This window comes from Loxodonta africana, chromosome X (genome assembly GCF_030014295.1).
Source record: "Loxodonta africana isolate mLoxAfr1 chromosome X, mLoxAfr1.hap2, whole genome shotgun sequence".
Taxonomy (NCBI): domain Eukaryota; kingdom Metazoa; phylum Chordata; class Mammalia; order Proboscidea; family Elephantidae; genus Loxodonta; species Loxodonta africana.
In genome coordinates this window covers 10,102,203-10,120,799 of record NC_087369.1, presented here as the reverse complement: position 1 = coordinate 10,120,799, position 18,597 = coordinate 10,102,203, and the positions used below count along the sequence as shown (strand labels likewise).

Genomic DNA, 18,597 nt, shown 5'->3' with positions numbered 1-18,597 from the left:
CAGTTAGGAAAGAGCTGGCATCTACCGCATGTTCTGCTGGTGAGACCAGTTAAGACGAGATGGCAGGGCTGAGGCCACAGGGCTTCAGGAATGAAATCACAGAGGGAGGTTTAGTGCACCGTGAGAAAGCTGGCCTGCCCTGACCTCTCTGTCTTCCATTCGTTCCCCACCTCCTCCTCCTCCCCGGGCAGAGCAGCATCCCCCGCCCCCCTCGGGCCCCGGCGCCCTTTCTGCAGGGGGGGTGGCAGTCGACGGGCACATGATACCTGCCCTGCCGGCCAGCACATGACCCAGGCCGCCCGGCGAGGTGCCGGCAGACCCGAGCCGCGGCGCCGCGTCCCCCAGCGGCCCATGGCCTCTCCGCGCCTGGCCACTTTCTGCTGCCCCACGCGGGACGCGGCCACGCAGCTCGTGCTGAGCTTCCAGCCGCGGGCCTTCCACGCGCTCTGCCTGGGTAGCTGCGCACTCCGCCTGGTGCTCGGCCTCCTGCAGCTGCTGCCCCCGCGCCGGCTCGCGTGCCCCGCGGCCAGTGCACCCCTCCTGGCCTCGGCCCCGAGGGCCTCTGCCCGCATCCTGCGCGCTGCCGCCGCCTGCGACCTGCTCGGCTGCCTGGGTAAGGACGCGCGGCCCGCCGGTGCGGACCCTCTGGGTGCCTGGGTGAGGTCGCGCGGCCCGCCGGTGGGGACCCGCTGGGTGCCTGGGTAAGGACGCGCGGCCCGCCGGTGGGGACCTGCTGGGTGCCTGGGTAAGGACGCGCGGCCCGCCGGTGGAGACCCGCTGGGTGCCTGGGTAAGGGCGCGCGGCCCGCCGGTTGGGACCCTCTGGGTGCCTGGGTAAAGGTGCATGGCTAGTGGGTTGGGACCCACTGAGAAGTAAGAACTATGGATGCTTACCTACCTCCTAGGAGTCCCAGGGTGGCATAAACGTTAAGAGCTCGCTGCTAATCAAAAGACTGATGGTTTGAACCCACCCAGAGGTGCCTCAGAAGAAATGCCTGGTGATCTGCTTCTGAAAAGCCCCAGCCTCGAGCACCCTATGGAATAGTTCTACTCTGACACACAGGAGGTCCTTTAGATTAATTGCTTCCTCGAGACTGGTTTTCTTCATTCTCCTTTGCTTCAGACAGAAAAACACCAGTAGTTGTATCTTAGATGGCCGCACACAAGCTTTTAAGACCCTAGTTGTTACTCACCGAAGCAGAATGTACAACAGTGTCTTTATGAACTATCGCATGCCGATGACCTAGGTGTCCCGAGACTATAGTCCCTAGCCTTCAAGCCCAGTAACTCAGTGCTGCGAGGTGTTTGGTTGTGTCTAGGAAGTTTCCATGGCTGTGTACCCCGTGTGATCTTTTGTGTATATGGATATCCACAGTCAAACCTGTATATGCACGTGGGTGTGCCCCTACATGCCCTTCCCCACCTATTCTGCATGCATGTCTAGCTATGTACCCACTCATGAATTATTATTTGTTGTCGCAGGATTGTGTGTGTTAAAGTACTTACCATCATTGCCTTTTATTCTTGCACACCTCTCAGCGTCTTCCCTTGTTGTGGATTCATCACTCTTCTTCATTGCTGTATAATATTCCGTTGTACGTATGTACCACAGTGGCATTATCTAACAAAAACAGTAGTATGTTCCATGAGGGTGTGTACTCTTTTGAGGAGAGTTTGATATTTGAGTCTGATACTAAGGAAAAATCACAAATAATACATGACAAAAATGAAATATGGGGAGCCGACTGGTGAAAATCTTAAATGTATTTTCTGATAGAACGAAGGAACTGTATTTTTTAACTTCAGAATTGTGCTTTTAAAATAATCCTTTTCTATGTGTGCGGAATAATTAACATGGAAATTAAAAACACAGCTTAGAAATACCGATTGTTACTCACACTGTGGCTTTTTAATGCCAAGTAAACAAACAAATTGGGGACAGGTTTTGTGGCTAACGGCGGTTTAAGTTGAACTTGAAGTGCCTGGAATTGCTTTGCCACCATGATAGTTGCTTTCTGAATAACTCAGTATCTTCTTTCTCTCTCTGTACATACCATATATGTGTTTATATCCTTTCTTTATCCCTCCCTCCTTCTCTCTTGTCTCTGTCTGCCTATCTATCATCTATTTTTACATAGCAACAAGTCAGCTTTAGAGCTTGCCTTAGTTACCTAGTGCTGCTATAACAGAAACACCACAAATGGGTGGCGTTAAGCAAACAAACCAAACAAACCAAACCCATTGCTGTTAAGTTGATTCCAGCTCACAGCGACCCTATACGACAGAGTAGACGTGCTCCATAGGGTTTCCAAGGCTGTAAATCTTTCTGGAAGCAGACTGCCACACCTTTCTCCCACAGAGCAGATGGTGGCTTCCATCCGCCTACACTTCAGCTGGTTAGTAGCTGAACACAACCACTGTGCCACCAGGGCTCCTGTGGGTGGCTTTAATGAACAGAAACTTATTTTGTCATAGTTTAGGAGGCTAGAAGTCCAAAATGAGAGTGCTGGCTCTAGAGGAAGTCTTTCTCTGTTGGCTCTGGGGGAAGGCCCTTGTCTCTGCAGCTTCTGTGTCTTGGCTCCGTGGTGAACTTCATGTGGCATGGCATCTGTCTTCCCCCATCACTGCTTGCTCGCCTGGTTGTTTGCTCGATCTGCTGTTTTTATATCTCAAAAGAGATTGATTTAAGACACACCCTACACTGATAAGGCCTTATTAGCATAACAAAGAAAACCCATTCCCAAACATGACTATAACCTGAGGCACAGGGGTTAGGATTTACAACACATGTTTTTTGGGGATGGAATTCAATTCCTAACAGAGTTGAGAACTAGGATCATACCCAAAGGTTCATTTTATTCTCCCTTAGGTATTGTGTTCCGGTCTGCAGTGTGGTTAGGGTTCCCAGATTTCGTTGAAAACATCTCAGAAGTGAATGGAACAGACATTTGGCCTGCTGCATTCTGCGTGGGGAGTGCGGTAAGTGCCTCCCTGGTTGGCCCCAGAGGTCAAGTGTGGGTACCTGAGTGTCCAGGGACGACTTCTAAATTCTAACACCCCCCCACCCCATCCCCCACTTTCCACCCTCCCACCCCTCACTCCCCACCCCCTCCACCCCCCACCCCCTCCACCCCCCCACCCCCCCGCCCCACCCCCGCCAACGTCACGATGAGGAGTCGTTGATAGCGGCGAGGAAAATCAGAACTGAGCGGGCCGTGCCCGGCGCGATTTCCCGCGGCGCTGGCTTCCAGGGGGGAGCGCTGCTGACAGGTGGGCTGCGGGGAGGACGGCTAGGCCTAGGGGGACCGGCCCAGGGCGGCGGCAGAGAGCAGCGCCTAAACGTGCTGAAACCGGCACCCGCTTTCTGGAGCAGCCAAAGTTCTGTATACTTTGGTCTTAGAGGTATGCCTGAATCATGTGGAGTCACCCTCTCTGACAGTGTCACCCGGTGCGGTCCGCACCCCCGCAATCCCCTAATGGCTCCACTGGCACACCCTCGTTCTTGGGCCCGGGGGCAAGTGCCCCCTCTGCCCCTTGCCCCTCGCTAAGCCTCTGGTTCGCTGTCTCCTGCCTACCTGTGCACCTGTTGGATGAGTTCCCCAAGCTGTGTCCCCAGGCCCGAGCAGCTGCATCACCTGTGAATGGCAGCATCGGCATTCCCTAGGAGCTTGTCCCCACGCAGTGCCGCAGTGCCGTAAAACTGCCCCATAGAATTTCCAAGGAGCGCCTGGTGGATTGGAACTTGTCGGAGATGCAAATTCTCAGTCTCCATCCCAGGCCTCCTGACCAGAAACCGTGGGGTGGCGCCAGGCCATGTGTGTTTCCACAAGCCCTGCAGGGCATTCCATGTAGGCTCAAGATTGAGAACCCCGTTGGTGGCGCAGTGGTTTAAGTGCTTGGCTGCTAACTGAAAGGCCAACGTTTGAATCCATCAGCCACTCCACCAGAGAAAGATGCAGCAGTGTGCTTCAGTAGAGAGTACAGCCTTGGAAACCCTACTGGGCAGTTTTATTCTGTCCTGTAGGGTCACCAGAAACCCTGGTGTCATAGTGGTTAAGAGTTCAGCTGCTAACCAAAAGGTCGGCAGTTCAAATCCACCAGGCACTCTTTGGAAACCCTGTGGGGCAGTTCTACTCTGTCCTACAGGGTCACTGTGAGTTGGAATTGACTCCACGGCAACGGGTTTGGTTTTTTGGTTTGACTTAGAATCGACTTGCCCTCAACAGGGTTTTGGGCTCCTGTGTTGGACACCCTGGGTGGTGCAAACAGTTAACGCAATCAGCTGCTAACAAAAACTTGGAGGTTTGAGGCCACCAAAGGTGCCTTGAAAGAAAGGCCTGGCAATCTACTTTCCAAGCCTCAGCCATTGAAAATTTATGGAGCACAGTTCTCTGCCACGCATGGGGCCCATGAGTCTGGGTTGCTGCAACTGTTTTTTTTTTTTTTTTGGCTCCTATCTTTTCCCCTCTGCCCCGACATACACCCCTACCTTAAGTAGAGACACAGTCAAGACAAAATCAATCAAAGTTATTGTTATATCGGCTATATTTTGCTTAATGAAATGCAGGTAGCGCTCTGCCGGCAAGTCAGTGCTCACGTGAACAATCTAAAAGTGCCATCTGCAGGATTGTCCCTCTTCTCCCACTCCCTCCCCTCCTGGGCTCTTGGATTTCCTCCCGAGGAAACTTCTGCCTCAGCCCACAATAGCAGGCGTCTGGATCTCGCGCTGCTTCTAGCCCGCGGAGGCCTTTCCTTCCCCTCCACTTGAAAGGTCTCTCCTGTCTGTGCTCATTAGTTCTGAGACAAAGGGCGGCTACTTCAAAGAGCCTGGAGCCCTCCCGGCAGTTTAAGCCGCAAGTCTTAGAACTGCGTCTACGGTGCACACGAGTGCAGGACAAGGAGGGGCTCTTTACTCCAGGTCAGCGGAGCAGACAGGGGAGAAGCGCGCGCGCACACTCACCCACACGCCCGCGCGCACACACCCACACGCGCGCGCGCACACAACCCCACACGCGCGCACACACAACCCCACACGCAAGCACACGCACCCACGCGCACCCCAGGCTCGCTGCCATCCTTCGATTTCAAAGACCGCGACCCCATGTCCCAGTGCTTTCATGTGCTGCCCGCCTGACGTCACAGGAAGCCGGGCTCCGCGAGCTCCTTTCGCAGATGGTTTGGGAATCTGATACCTGTTTGCGGAAGCTTTGATGCCGGGCTCTCCCCGGTTGCAGATGTGGATCCAGCTGCTGTACAGCGCCTGCTTCTGGTGGCTGTTCTGCTACGCGGTGGACGCCTATCTGGTGACACGGAGATCCTCAGGACTGAGGTATGCGCCCCAGGAAAGGGGCCGAGACTTCTGCCCTTGCCTTACTTAATGAGAAAAGTCTGGTCGTACCACCGAACGTTCCAGAGTGTTTTGCTGACCAGAACCAGTTCGCTGGCCCTTGCACCTAAACCAAAAACAAGCCTACTGCTGTCGAGTCAATTCTGACTCCTAGCGATGCTATAGGACAGAGTAGAACTGCCCCACAGGGTTTCCAAGGCTGAAATCTTTAGGGAGGCAGACTGCCACATCTTTCTCCCGGTGGGTTCGAACTGCTGACCTTTCAGGAAGCAGCGAAGCCCTTATCCACTGCACCACCAGGGCTCCTTGCTGCTGCACCTAGGAACATAAGAAACCAGTTGTCACCAAATTGATTCCAATTCATGGCGATCCATGCCTGTCAGAGTAGAGCTGCACTCTGAAGGTTTTCAATAGTTGATTTTTCAGAAGTAGATCACCAGGCCGTTCTTCTGAGGCACCTCTGGATGGACTCAAACCTCCAGCATTTCTTTCGGTTAGCAGACAAGTGTGTTAACCATTTGCACCACTCACGGGGTTCTAAATACTAGTTGCCATTGAGTTGATGCCAGCTCATGGAGACCCTGTTTGTGTCAGAATAGAGCTATGGTCCGTAGGGTTTTCAATGGCTGTTTTTTCAGATCGCCAAGCCTTTCTTCCAAAGGACCTCTGGGTGGACTCAAGTCTCCAACCTTTCAGTTAGTAACTGAGTTCATTAACCATTCGCACCACCCAAGGACTCCAAGGAACACACAAGGACCCCACAGACATGATACTACCTGGAAACAGACAGGAACAGTGTCTGGCACGTGGTAGACTCTGAATGAACGGGAGCTGCGTTGTAGTTGTGATGTTCATGCCTCTGGAGGACACTGAAACGCAGAGAAGTTCGGTGACAAGGAGAAGCTGGCACGGAGCAGGGCAGGGTGAGTGCCCAGGTCTCCTGGGTCCAGGTGCAGGAAATATCTGTTCCACTGCCAAGTTTGTGCTGCCCTTGAGTCATGTAGTCCCTTTGCATGGAGTCCTTTCTTCTCTCTGTTTTTCAACAGCTTTGTAAATTTCACACACTAAGAAGTGTGCAATTCAGTGTTTTTTAGAGTTGTGAAAACATCACCATTATCTCATTCTAAAACATTTTTATCATGCCAGAAAGAAACCCTGTGCTCATTAAGAGGGGGAGCCCAGTGGGTGCAATGGTTAAAGCACTCAGCTGCTAACCTAAAGGTTGGTGGTTTGAACCTACCCAGCTGCACAGTGTGAGAAAGATTTGGCAATCTGCTTCTGTCAAGATTACAGCCTTGGAAACCCTATGAGGCAGTTTTACTCTGTCCCATTGGGTCACCTTGAGTCTGAATGGACTTGATAGCAACAGGTTTTTTTTGTTTGTTTTGTTTTTATTTATTGTGCTTTAAGTGAAAGTTTACAAATCAAGTCAGTCTCTCACACAAAAACTTATATACACCTTGCTATGTGTTTTAGTTGCTCTCCCCCCATGGACAGCACACTCCCCCTCTCCAAAGCATACTGCCTGTGTTCATTTAGCCAGCTCCTGCGCCCCTCTGCCTTTTCATTTCCCCTCCAGACAGGAGCTGCCCACATAGTCTCATGCGTCTACTTGAGCCAAGAAGCTCACTCACCAGCATCCTTTTCTGTGTTATAGTCCAGTCCAATCCCTGTCTGCAGAGCTGGCTTTGGGAATGGTTCCTGTCTTGGGCTAACAGAAGGTCTGGGGACCATGACCTCCGGGGTTCCTCTAGTCTCAGTCAGACCAGTAAGTCTGGTCTTTTTAGGAGAATTTGAGGTCTGCATCCCACTGTTTTCCTGCTCCATCAGGGATTCTCTGCAACAGGTTTTTTTTTTTTGTGTGTGTGTGGTAACTCATTAGCAATCATCTCCCATTTCCCCTTGCCTATAGGAGCCACTAATCTATTTTCTGTCTCTATAGATAAGACCTTTCATGCCTGGCTTATTTCACTCAGCATAATGTTTTGGAGGGTCGTCCACACTGTTGCATGTATCAGTCCTTCATTTCTGCTTATGGCTGAATAATATTCTGCAATTTGTTTATCCATTCATCTGTTGGTAGACACTTGGCTGTGTCCACATTTTGGCTATGGTGAATAGTGCTGCTGTCAGCATTTCTGTACATGTCCTTGTTTGAGGACCTGTTTTCAGTTCCTTTGGGTATATACCTAGGAGTGGAATTACTGGGTCATATGAATATTTTAGGTAACCACCAACTGCTTTCCGAAGTGGTTGCAACATTTTAGAATGTATGAGGGCTCCAGTTTCTCCACATCCTGGTTAACACTTGTTATTATCTTTCTTTTTTTACTCTAGCCATTCTGTGGAGATGAAGTGGCATCTCATTGTGGCTCTGATTCGCATTTCCTTAATGACTAATTAATGACTAATGGAGCCCTGGTGATGTAGTGGTTAAGAGCTACAGCTGCTACCCAAAAGGTTGGCAGTTCGAATCCACCACCCGCTCCTTGGAAACCCTATGGCGCAGTTCTACTCTGTCCTATAGGGTCGCTATGAGTCGCTATGACTAACGATGTTGCACGTCATTTCATGTGCTTATCGGCCATTTTTATGTCTTCTCTAGATAAATGTTTATTCAAATCCTTTGCCCATTAAAAAAATTATTTTTTGTTGTTCTTGAGAATATACATAGCAGAACATACCCCAATCCAACAATTCTACATGTACAGTTCAGTGACACTGATTACGTTCTTCAAGTGGTGCAACATTCTCACCCTCCTTTTCTGAGTTGTTCCTCACCATTAACATAAACTCCCTGCCCACCAGGTGTCCTCCCTAACCTTTCACATTGCTGTTGTGAATTTGATCCATATACATAGTTCTTTAAAAGAGCACAACGCTCAACCTTTGCCCATTTTCTGATTCAGTTGTCTTTTTATCGTTGAGTTGTAATGGTTCTTTACACATTCTAGACATAAGTCCCTTATCAGATATATGATTTGCAAATATTTTCTCCCATTTTGTGGGTTGTGTTTTCACTTTCTTGATCGTGTCCTTTGAAGCATGAAAGTTTTAAATTTTGATGAAGTCTAGTATATCTATTTTTTCCTTTTGTTGTTCATGATTTTGGGTCATATCTAAGAATTCATTGCCAAATCTGAGGTCGTGAAGGTTTACCCCTAAATCTTTTTTTTTTCATTTTTTAAAATAATTTTTATTGTGCTTTAAGTGAAAGTTTACAAATCAAGTCAGTCTGTCACATATAAGCTTATATACACCTTACTCCATACTCCCACTTACTCTCCCCCTAATGAGTCAGCCCGCTCCCTCCTTCCAGTCTCTCCTTTCGTGACGTGACCGTTTTGCCAGTTTCTAACGCTCTCTACCCTCTTATCTCCCCTCCAGACAGGACATGCCAACACAGTCTCAAGTGTCCACCTGATATAAGTAGCTCACTCTTCATCAGCATCCCTCTCCAACCCATTGTCCAGTCCCTTCCATGTCTGATGAGTTGTCTTCGGGAATGGTTCCTGTCCTGGGCCAACAGAAGGTTTGGGGACCATGACCGCTGGGATTCTTCTAGTCTCAGTCAGACCATTAAGTCTGGTCTTTTTATGAGAATTTGGGGTCTGCATCCCACTGATCTCCTGCTCCCTCAGGGGTTCTCTGTTGTGCTCCCTGTCAGGACAGTCATCGGTTGTGGGCAGGCACCATCTAGTTCTTCTGGTCTCAGGATGATGTAAGTCTCTGGTTCATGAGGCCCTTTCTGTCTCTTGGGCTCATAGTTATCGTGTGACCTTAGTGTTCTTCATTCTCCTTTGATCCAGGTGGGTTGAGACCAATTGATGCATCTTAGATGGCCGCTTGTTAGCCTTTAAGACCCCAGACGCCACATTTCAAAGTGGGATGAAGAATGTTTTCATAATAGAATTATTTTGCCAATTGACTTAGAAGTCCCCTTAAGCCATAGTCTCCAAACCTCGCCCTTGCTCTGCTGACCTCTGAAGCGTTCAGTTTATCCCGTAAGCTTCTTTGCTTTTGGTCCAGTCCAGTTGAGCTGACCTCCCGTGTATTGAGTATTGTCCTTCCCTTCACCTAAAGTAGTTCTTATCTACTAACTAATCAGTAAATAACCCTCTCCCACCCTCCCTCCCTCCCCACCTGGTAACCACAAAAGAATGTGTTCTTCTCAGTTTATACTATTTCTCAAGAACTTATAATAGTGGTCTTGTACAATATTTGTCCTTTTGCCTCTGACTAATTTCACTCAGCATAATGCCTTCCAGGTTCCTCCATGTTATGAAATGTTTCACAGATTCGTCACTGTTCTTTATTGATGCGTAGTATTCCACTGTGTGAATATACCATAATTTATTTAACCATTCATCTGTTGATGGGCACCTTGGTTGCTTCCAGCTTTTTGCTATTGTAAACAGAGGTGCAATAAGCATGAGTGTGCATATATCTGTTCATGTAAAGGCTCTTATTTCCCTCGGGTATATTCCCAGGAGTGGGATTTCTGACTTCCATTCACAAGGTGTAATGGTCCAGTACAGCTGCTGGAGCTCCAGCCATCACACCTGTATTCCAGGCAGCAGAAAGAAGGAGAAAAAGGGCAATGCAAAGAGGGCTTATTTCTCACTTGAGCCAGTTCCCATTAAGTAGCCTCCCTGGGAGTTTTGCAAATAATTCTGCTTACATGTTATTGGCCAGAACTTAGTTTCATGGCCGCACTTATGTGCAAGGGAGGCCAGGAAATATAGTCTGCTTGCTGAGCATGCTGCTGCTTTGGGTGACCCTGGGTCTGTGTTACTAAGGAGAAGAGGGAGAATGACTTTGGGAAGGTGACCAGCAGTGTGAAAGAGCTTCTCCCTGAAGCCCAGTGCAAGAAGTATGGCCTTGTCTGATGGCTCCTTGCCCAGTGTGGGAGGGATGGGAGCCAGAGGTCTCATAGACCACAAGCATGGAGATCAGAGGAGCCCTGGAGTGCCAGGAGGAGGCTGGAGAAGAGTATCCCCCACTTGCTCCCCTAGGAGGCTGCTTTACCTTCGCCCCCAGCAGTGGGCAAGAAGCCCCCGTAGCACCTAGGAGGGTGTTTCGGAATTTATGTTGGAGCTCTGCACGGGCGTAGACGGGACGCTGGGACAGAGTTTAGAGTATGGTGGGCATAGTGTGCCTTCTGACAAGGCGCCTAGCACACAGAAGGTGAACTCCCAGGATGCAAACCCCGGACGTCTCCCCAGAGCCAGGGAAGGATTCCAGCTCCACATTGCTGTTGGAGTGGGCTGGGCCTTCCCATCAAAGCAGAGCAGCCCCTCGGCAGAGAAGGCAGGCAGGGGCTCAGTAGCCACGGAAACCAAGGAGGCAGAAGGCGAACTTCCTGACTCCGGCGTTTGAGGTCGCCAAGGGGCCAGCATGGAGTGGTTGGAGCAGAGCTGAGTGTGTGCCTCCAGAAGCTTCTGTTGTTATCGTAGACGTGTCTCTGACTCATGGCAACCTTAAATATAACAAAAGGAAACGTTGCTTGGTCCTGTGCCATCTTCACTACTTTGGTATGTTTAAGTCCGTTGCTTTGGCTGTTGTGTCAATCCATCTCGTGGACAGTTTCCCTTGTTTTCGCTGACCCTCTACTTTATCAAACATGGTGTTCCTTTATAAAGAGCTCTCTTGTTTTCAGGGAAACCCTGGTGGTGTAGCGGTTAAGAGCTATGGCTGCTAACCAAAAGGTCGGCAGTTCGAATCCACCAGGCGCTCCTTGGAAACCCTGTAGGGCATTTCTACTCTGTCCTATAGGGTTGCTACAAGTTGAAATAGACTCCACGGCAATGGCTTTGGTTTTTTTTTTTTGGGGGGGGTGGTTCTTGTTTCCAGAGGAGGACCTTGGGTGGCACAAATGGTTTGTACTTGACTACTAACCTAAAGGTTGGCAGGTCAAGCCCACCCGGCAGTACCTTGGAAGGAAGGCCTGGCAATCTGCTTCTGTAAAGATTACAGCCAAGATAAATCCATGGAGCAGTTCTAGCCTGTAACGCGTGGGGTCGCTATGAATTGGAGTCGACTCAACAGCAGTGAGTTTGGTTTTGGGTTTTTCTTGTTTCCAGAGCCTTGGGAGGGGTTGATTCTGCAGGTGGGATTGAGAGGCTGCAGCTGGGAAGGTGTGGAGGGATTTGGGGGCAGGGGGCTGGGGCTTCAAACGGGTTCATTCTGGCTCAAACTCCTGCTGAGAATTTGCATTCCCACCCTCAGACATACTGAATCAGAATCTACATTTTAAAAGATCCCCAGGTGATTATGTATACATAAGAATCACCTGGGGTCTTGTTAAACATTCTTATGCACACATAAGAATCGCCCGGGGATCTTGTTAAAATGTGGATTCTGATTCAGTATATCTGGGGTGTAAATTCAAATTCTCAGCTGGAGTTGAACTGGAATGAGCTAGTTTGAAGCCCTGGATTGAACTACTCATGACCTTCTAGATTCTTCAGGACTTAGCTATTTTCTTTGGCACTGGAGAATTTTTTCTTCTACTCTTACTCCTAAGAAGTGTCATGAAGAGAGATTTAAAGTTAAAATTTAAACTGCTGCTCTGGCTCTGGTGTGGGATATTGTTTTAAGCAGTAACCGAGGGTGATCGGGATTCTGGGAGCGGCCCTGAATGACAGTAGGGAGCAAAGGGAGTCTGGGGAGGTCCTTTGCACCCCTGAAAGGTTCCCCAGGGCTAGACGAAGGGATAAGGGTCTCTGGCCACGTGCTAGCTGCCCAGGGCTGGGGGAGTGGGTTTCTGATCGGATCTGTGATGAATGTAGCTCCTACCTGTGAGGCTTGGCACATACCCCACCCGGACCCCACGTGGCTGTCAGGGCACAGGGAGCTGTCCACCTAGCCTCCGTGAGCTCCAGCCCCTGCCTGGCTTCCCCTTGCCTGCTGTCTCCCAGTTGAGCAGATGTCTCTAGCACCCCAGCCGACAGCGATGGTCAGGGATGGACAGGCTCTGCCCTGCAGAACAACCCAGTCCCATGCAGCCAACCACTCTGTGTGTTGTCCACGTCCCCCCAAAGCATGCCACTGGATGTGACCCGGCCTTGCTGAGACACACCTACCCCCACCCGAGCCCAAATCCAGAGAGGGCCGGGGAGAGGCTGCCAGGAACCACCTGCCATGTGGGAGGCAAACTATGTTTCTGGCTGCTTCCCAGGGAGCTGGCTGCAAATGCTCCTTCTTCTCCAAAGCTCACGCCCTGGTCTGTCGTCTCTGCTTCTCTTCTCTTCTCACGTGGAAGGGTGCCCTTTTCACCCCAGCCCTTACTCCTCCCTCTGTCTGCCCACGCATCTTCAGAGCTAGAACCCCCGTCAGCTGGGCAAGTTGTCTGCCAAGAACCCGGAGCCTTGTGGCTGGCGGCCAGCACCTCCCATGGAGCCCTCAGCCCAAGTCCCATTGGACAGAGCCAGGAAATGGGCCGCGGGGTCGGCACGTGCGAACGGCCCCTGTGTATACTCAGTCTTCAGTCCTCCCGCCCCATATGGGAGGCCCACTACCTCAGACCCTTTATGGGGCAGGGTGGGTACACAGAAGTCTCCAGATGAAGGACAGAGATTGTCTAAGAATGTGGGCTGTGGGAGGAATGGTGGGGAGTAGGCGTGGGAAGGCAAGAAAGAAAGACCGAGACTCATGGAGCAGCAAAGAGCCACCAATTCCTTCAGACAGTCCCTTAGGTGGGACTGCACGTGTGATTATGGGGTGCAGGGATATCTTTGGGAAGGAGTGGGCATGGGGTACCTTGCTGACTGGTGTGCCCAGTCCTTATGAGGGGGCAGTCCCCCGGGCATGCCAGTACCCACACAAGCTGAGGGGACCCCATGGCACTAAGGGCCTCCCACAAGGAAACCAGACTCAGCTCAAGGTTGGCTTCAGACCCACTGGGTTCGCCTCTGTGCCAGGGACTCAGTGATAGAGAATGGCCTTTCCTCACCCCTCCCTGCCATCACCCTGTAAACTGGGGGGTCACAGTCATTGTCTGATTCCTGCATAAAGCAACGTTCCCCCTTTTCCTGAGCTTTTTTCAGATCATTTTCTTAGAAGCTTTAAAATTTGTGTCATATTTTTCAAAACAATGGAAAGTCTGCCAGTGGGTTCTCTTCATACCTAGAATAAAACCCAAGCCCATTGATTAATCTTGATGAGTTAAGGATAATGTTGCAATTTTAGGGTAATCACTAAAATAATAGAAATAACAAGTTATGTCATTCCAAATAGAGTAGAAAGCGTGGAATGAGAAAAGTTAGCAATGAAAAGAAGACAAGAGAGAAAGGTGCATATACAGGCACACCTTGTCTTATCGCACTTTGCCCGATCGCGCTTTGCAGATACTGCATTTTTGACAAGTTGAAGGTTTGTGGCAACCCTGTGTCGACCAAGTCTAATGGTGCCATGTTTCCAACAGCATGTGCTCACTTGCTGTCTCTGTGTCACACTTTGGTAATTCTTGAAATATTTCAAACTTTTCTTTATCATTGTATCTGGTATGGTGATCTGTGGTCAGTGATCGTTTATGTTACTATTGTAATTGTTTTGGGGCACCATGAACCCTGCCCATATGAGACAGTGAACTTAGTTGATAAATGTTGTGTCTGTTCTGGCTGCCCCACTGACTGGCTCTTCCCCCCACCCCTTTCCCTCTCCTTGGGCCCTATTCTCTCCCTATTCCCTGAGACACAACGATATTGAAGGTAGGCCAATTAATAACCCTACAATGGCCTCTAAGCGTTCAAGTAAAAGGAAGAGTCACATGCCTCTCCATTTAAATCAAAAACTAGAAATGATTAAGCTTAGTGGCAAAGGCATGCTGAAAGCCGAGGTAGGCTGAAAGCTAAGCCTCTTTAGCCAAACAGCCAAGTTGTGAATGCAAAGGAAAAGTTCTTGAAGGAAATCAAAAGTGCTACTCCAATGAACACATCAATGATAAGAAAGCCAGACAGTCTTATTGCTGATAGGGAGAAAGTTTTAGTGGTCTGGATAGAAGATCAAACCAGCCACAACATTCTCTTAAGCCAAAGCCTAATCCAGAGCAAGGCCCTAACTCATGGGAGGAGGTCAAAATATCAACATAAACAGCAGTTTGGAAGAAGTTGATTCCAACGCTCTTGGATGCCTTTGAGGGGTTTAAGACTTCAGTGGAGGAAGTAACTGCAGATGTGGTGGAAATAGTGAAAGAAGTCGAATTAGAAGCGGAGCCTGGAGATGTGACTGAATTGCACCAATCTCATGAGAAAACTTCAATGGCTGAGGAGTTGTTTCTTAGGGACGAGCAAAGAGTGGTTTCTTGAGATGGAATCTACTCCTGGTGAAGATGTTGTAGGCATTGTTGAAAAAAGATTTAGAATATTTCATAAACTTAGTTGGCAAAGCAGTGGCAGGGTTTGAGAGGATTGACTCCAATTCCGAAAGAAGTCCTACAGTGGATAAAATGCTAACAAACAGCCTCGCGTGCTACAGAGAAATCTTTCGTGAAAGGAAGAGTCAATCGATGCGACAAACTTCCTTGTCTTATTTTAAGAACTTGCCTTAGTCACCTCAACCTTCAACAACCATCACCCTGTTCAGTCAGCAGACATCAACATCGAGGCAAGACCCCCCACCAGCAAAATGATTACGACTCACTGAAGACTCAGATGATAGCTAGAATTTTTTAGCAATAAAGTATTTTTTAATTAAAGTATGTGCATTTTTTTTAGACGTGATGCTATCGCACACTTAACAGACTACCAAAAAGCCAAACCCGTTGCCGTCAAGTTGCTTCTGGCTCATAGCGATCCTATAGGACAGAGTAGAACTGCCCCATAGAGTTTCCAAGGACTGCCTGGTGGATTTGAACTGCTGACTTCTGGTTAGCAGCTGTAGCTCTTAACCATTGTAAAAATATAACTTATATGCACTGGGAGACCAAACAATTCATATGACTTGTTTTCTTGCGATATTTGTTTTATTGCGGTGGTCTGGAACTGAAGCTGCAATACGTCCGAGGTATGCCTGTCTGTAATAGACAGGAAAAAATGGCATAAAATCAGACGGTAGAGATATATCCACACAGGTAAGTAACTACAGTGAAACCCGTGAGAGCTGGAACTGCACGGGACTGCCTTGTTTTTCTGGGTATTGCAAGTTTTCCGCCTTTGACAGACTGCAGCCTTACCACTTCCCTGTCACTATTACTGGAAAATATTTGAGTTCCCACATTACACACGTTCCAGCTTTCACAGGTTTCGCTGTATAGTCAATGTGAAACAGATAAATGAGCCAGGAAATGGGAAAATACTGTTATATTGGCTGAAAAGATCAAAATCCAGCTCTGTGTTATTTACAAGAAATATGAGTTTGAAAATAAAAACAATCTATGAAAATTGTAAACACTGAAGCCCGTCTGTGGCCATGTGGCCACCCAAGGCCTGGTCCTTCCACATGTCTTAGTCCTTTCCACATGGCCTGGCCCTCCCCACGTGGCCCAGCCCTTCCCATGCGGCCTGGTCCTCCCCAGGGGACCTGGCCCTCCCTGCGTGGCCCCGCCCTTCCCATTAGGTCTAGTCCTCCCCACGTGGCCCGGCCCTCTCCACGTGGCCCTGCCCTCTCCACGTGGCCCAGCCCTTCCCATGCGGTCTGGTCCTCCCCACGTGGCCCCAGCCCTCCCCATGTGGTCTGTTCCTCCCCAGAGGCCTGGTTCTCCCCACGTGGCCCTCCAACTGCCCCTTTCACTGGCTCCCTCTGCTCTGTCCACCTGCCCCCAGCTTCCCATGCCCAAGTGGAAGTCCTGTGGCCAGGCATGTGAACTCACTGCGATTATCTTCCTGCCTCGAGATCCTGTTTCTCAAAATGTCTACAGGTGACTCCTTCAGGTGACAGCGTCGGGTCACATGTCGACTAGTCAGCGTGCCTGCGATAACTGCCCTAAGAAGCATTTAATACCCACAACAATGGGCTCAAACATCCCAATGATCTGAAGATGGGACAGGACCAGACATCCTTTCCTTCTGTTGTACGTGGGGTCACCATGAATCGGGGACACTTGAAAGCAACTCACACCACCACCAGAGGAACACTGGGAGTCCCTGGTTGTACAAACAGTTAAAAGCACTTGGCTGCTGACAAAAAAGTTGGAGGTTCCAGTCCACCCAGAGGCACTTCGGAAGAAAGGCCTGGCAATCTACTTCTGAAAACCCAGCCGTTGAAAGCCCTGTGGAGCACAGTTGTACACTGACACACACGGGGCCACCTTGTCATTTTGATGGCAGCTGGTTAGGGAACATTTACTGTGACTCGTGGCTTTTTGTTCTTCCTAGCCCTCATTGCCCTCTGTATTACCACTGTATCTCTGCAGCTGTGGATTGTGTGTGCACGTGTATTTGTCCAGTACCTTGAGTCGGCACAAGCACTGACCTGTGGACACGATGCAGTGCCACATTTTAAAGGAGGGTGGAGGCAGATGACCACTGGGAGCCTTGTCCTCCTGCTGGGTGAAAACCCGGGTGGTGCCACGATGTTGCTGCCTGCTCTGAGGTCACAGTCCAATACTAGTTTCTGCTGCTGTGGTAACAAATCATCACACACTTAGCAGCTTAAGGAGCCTTGGTGGCACAATAGTTAAGCACTTGGCTGCTAACTGAAAGGTTGGTGGTTTGAACCCACCCAGCAGCCCTGCAGGAGGAAAGGCCTGGCGATCTGTTCCCCTAAAGATGACGGCCTAGAAAACCCAATGGGGCAGTTCTACGTTGTCACAGGAGGTCGTTATGAGTTGGAATTGACTCGACAGCACATAACAACAAGTGGCTTAAGCCAACACAAACTTTATATAGCAACATATGGGAGTTGGTTGCTCCGTGTACATTTTCCTGACTGGAGGACTTCTAGAAATTTCCGTGTCTGGCCTCTTCATTGCCCCTCTCAGTGGTGGCTGCCCCTGTTCTGCTTCTTTCCTAGCACGATCCTGCTCTACCACATGATGGCGTGGGGCCTGGCCGCTCTGCTCTGCGTGGAGGGAGGGGTCATGCTCTACCACCCATCTGTGTCCAGGTAAGGCACAAGCCGTGCGGGTGTTTTTTAGAAAATGAGTCGGCAGGTCAGGATGTGGACAGAGCAGTGTCACTGGATGGGTGGCTGGCTACCATGCATGGTCACTGGGGCTCTCCTCACCCTCCCCTCCATGCCTGCAGCTGGAAGTAGGGCTCACACACTGCATGGCCCCCTGGGGCTCTCCCCACCCTCCCTTCCACGCCTGCAGCTGGAACTAGGGCTCATGCACTACACGGCCCCTGGAGCTCTCAGTCTGAAAGGAGGTTTTCACCACTAGCCTTCACTTTTGGGCTCCTGGAGACCTGAGGAACCAGCCTTCAGAGCTGAGGGAGCGCCGGCTGCAGGGCTTAGGAGCTCTGAGGGGCCCAGTGGTATTCAGAAAGCTGCTGGCTTCAGCACTTAGCTTCCTCCTCATTCTCCTGGCTGCAGCCTGGAGCCCTGGGGTTAGTTCTTCAAGCTGCCTTCCTCACTCTCCCACTGTCACCTGCTTCAGTCTTTTCCTGGAGTCACATCTCTTCCTCCTTTGTCTCCCTTTACCTTCAAGCCTTTCCAGACACACTTGAAGCTTCACAGCTGAACACAGAAAAAAAAAAAATTTTTTTTTTTTTTTTTTTTTTACAGAAGCACCTATTAAAAAGAAAAAGGTGGCAGCATAACTCCTTCCATGGCAAGAAGGAGCCGGCTCTTGGTTTTTGCACATTCTACCATTTTCCCCTTCTGGTTTGACTAAAAAAAAAAACTCCTCTGTGCATATTTGAGCACTTTCATTTTTATCATTTCACCCTCCCTCCATGGCCCAAGGGGCTGTTCCTTCCTCTGCTTTCCTGCCTCCGTCCTTGGTTGGGCCTGAGCTGCCCTTGCCTGGTTGCCTGATTCTCTTCTCCTGCAGGCTGCTTTCCCTTCTCTCCTACATTCTGTGTTTCTCAGCCAATTGCAACGTCCGCGTGGGTGGCCTTCACCACATCTGATGGGGACCCTTGAGTCCTATGACCCAGCAATAGATATCTGTCCTTTTCCCTGAAAGAACCACCAAGACGATTGTTACTCACACCCATGAGAACAAAGGTCCTTTGCACTAGGAAGCCTGGGGACCACAAGCGGCTGGTGGGCAAGGACTGGACTGGCCAGGCCCGGCACTGAGTCAGTGCTCAGATCCTCAGGGGCTCACTGAGTGCTTTCCTCTCCTTGAATTGGATTTTTTCCTGG

General features: G+C 49.9%; 1 protein-coding gene across 1 annotated transcript in view; it reads left to right on the top strand.

Moving 5' to 3' along the window:
- Positions 1-285: 285 nt before the first annotated feature.
- Positions 286-18,597, top strand: part of GPR143 (G protein-coupled receptor 143) — a 32,136-nt gene continuing 13,824 nt past the window's right edge. Inside the window, exons 1-4 of the mRNA XM_064278041.1 lie at positions 286-613; positions 2,869-2,978; positions 5,234-5,328; positions 17,299-17,391. Of these exons, the coding sequence (XP_064134111.1) occupies positions 286-613; positions 2,869-2,978; positions 5,234-5,328; positions 17,299-17,391 (626 nt within the window). The remainder of the gene's footprint in view (positions 614-2,868; positions 2,979-5,233; positions 5,329-17,298; positions 17,392-18,597) is intronic.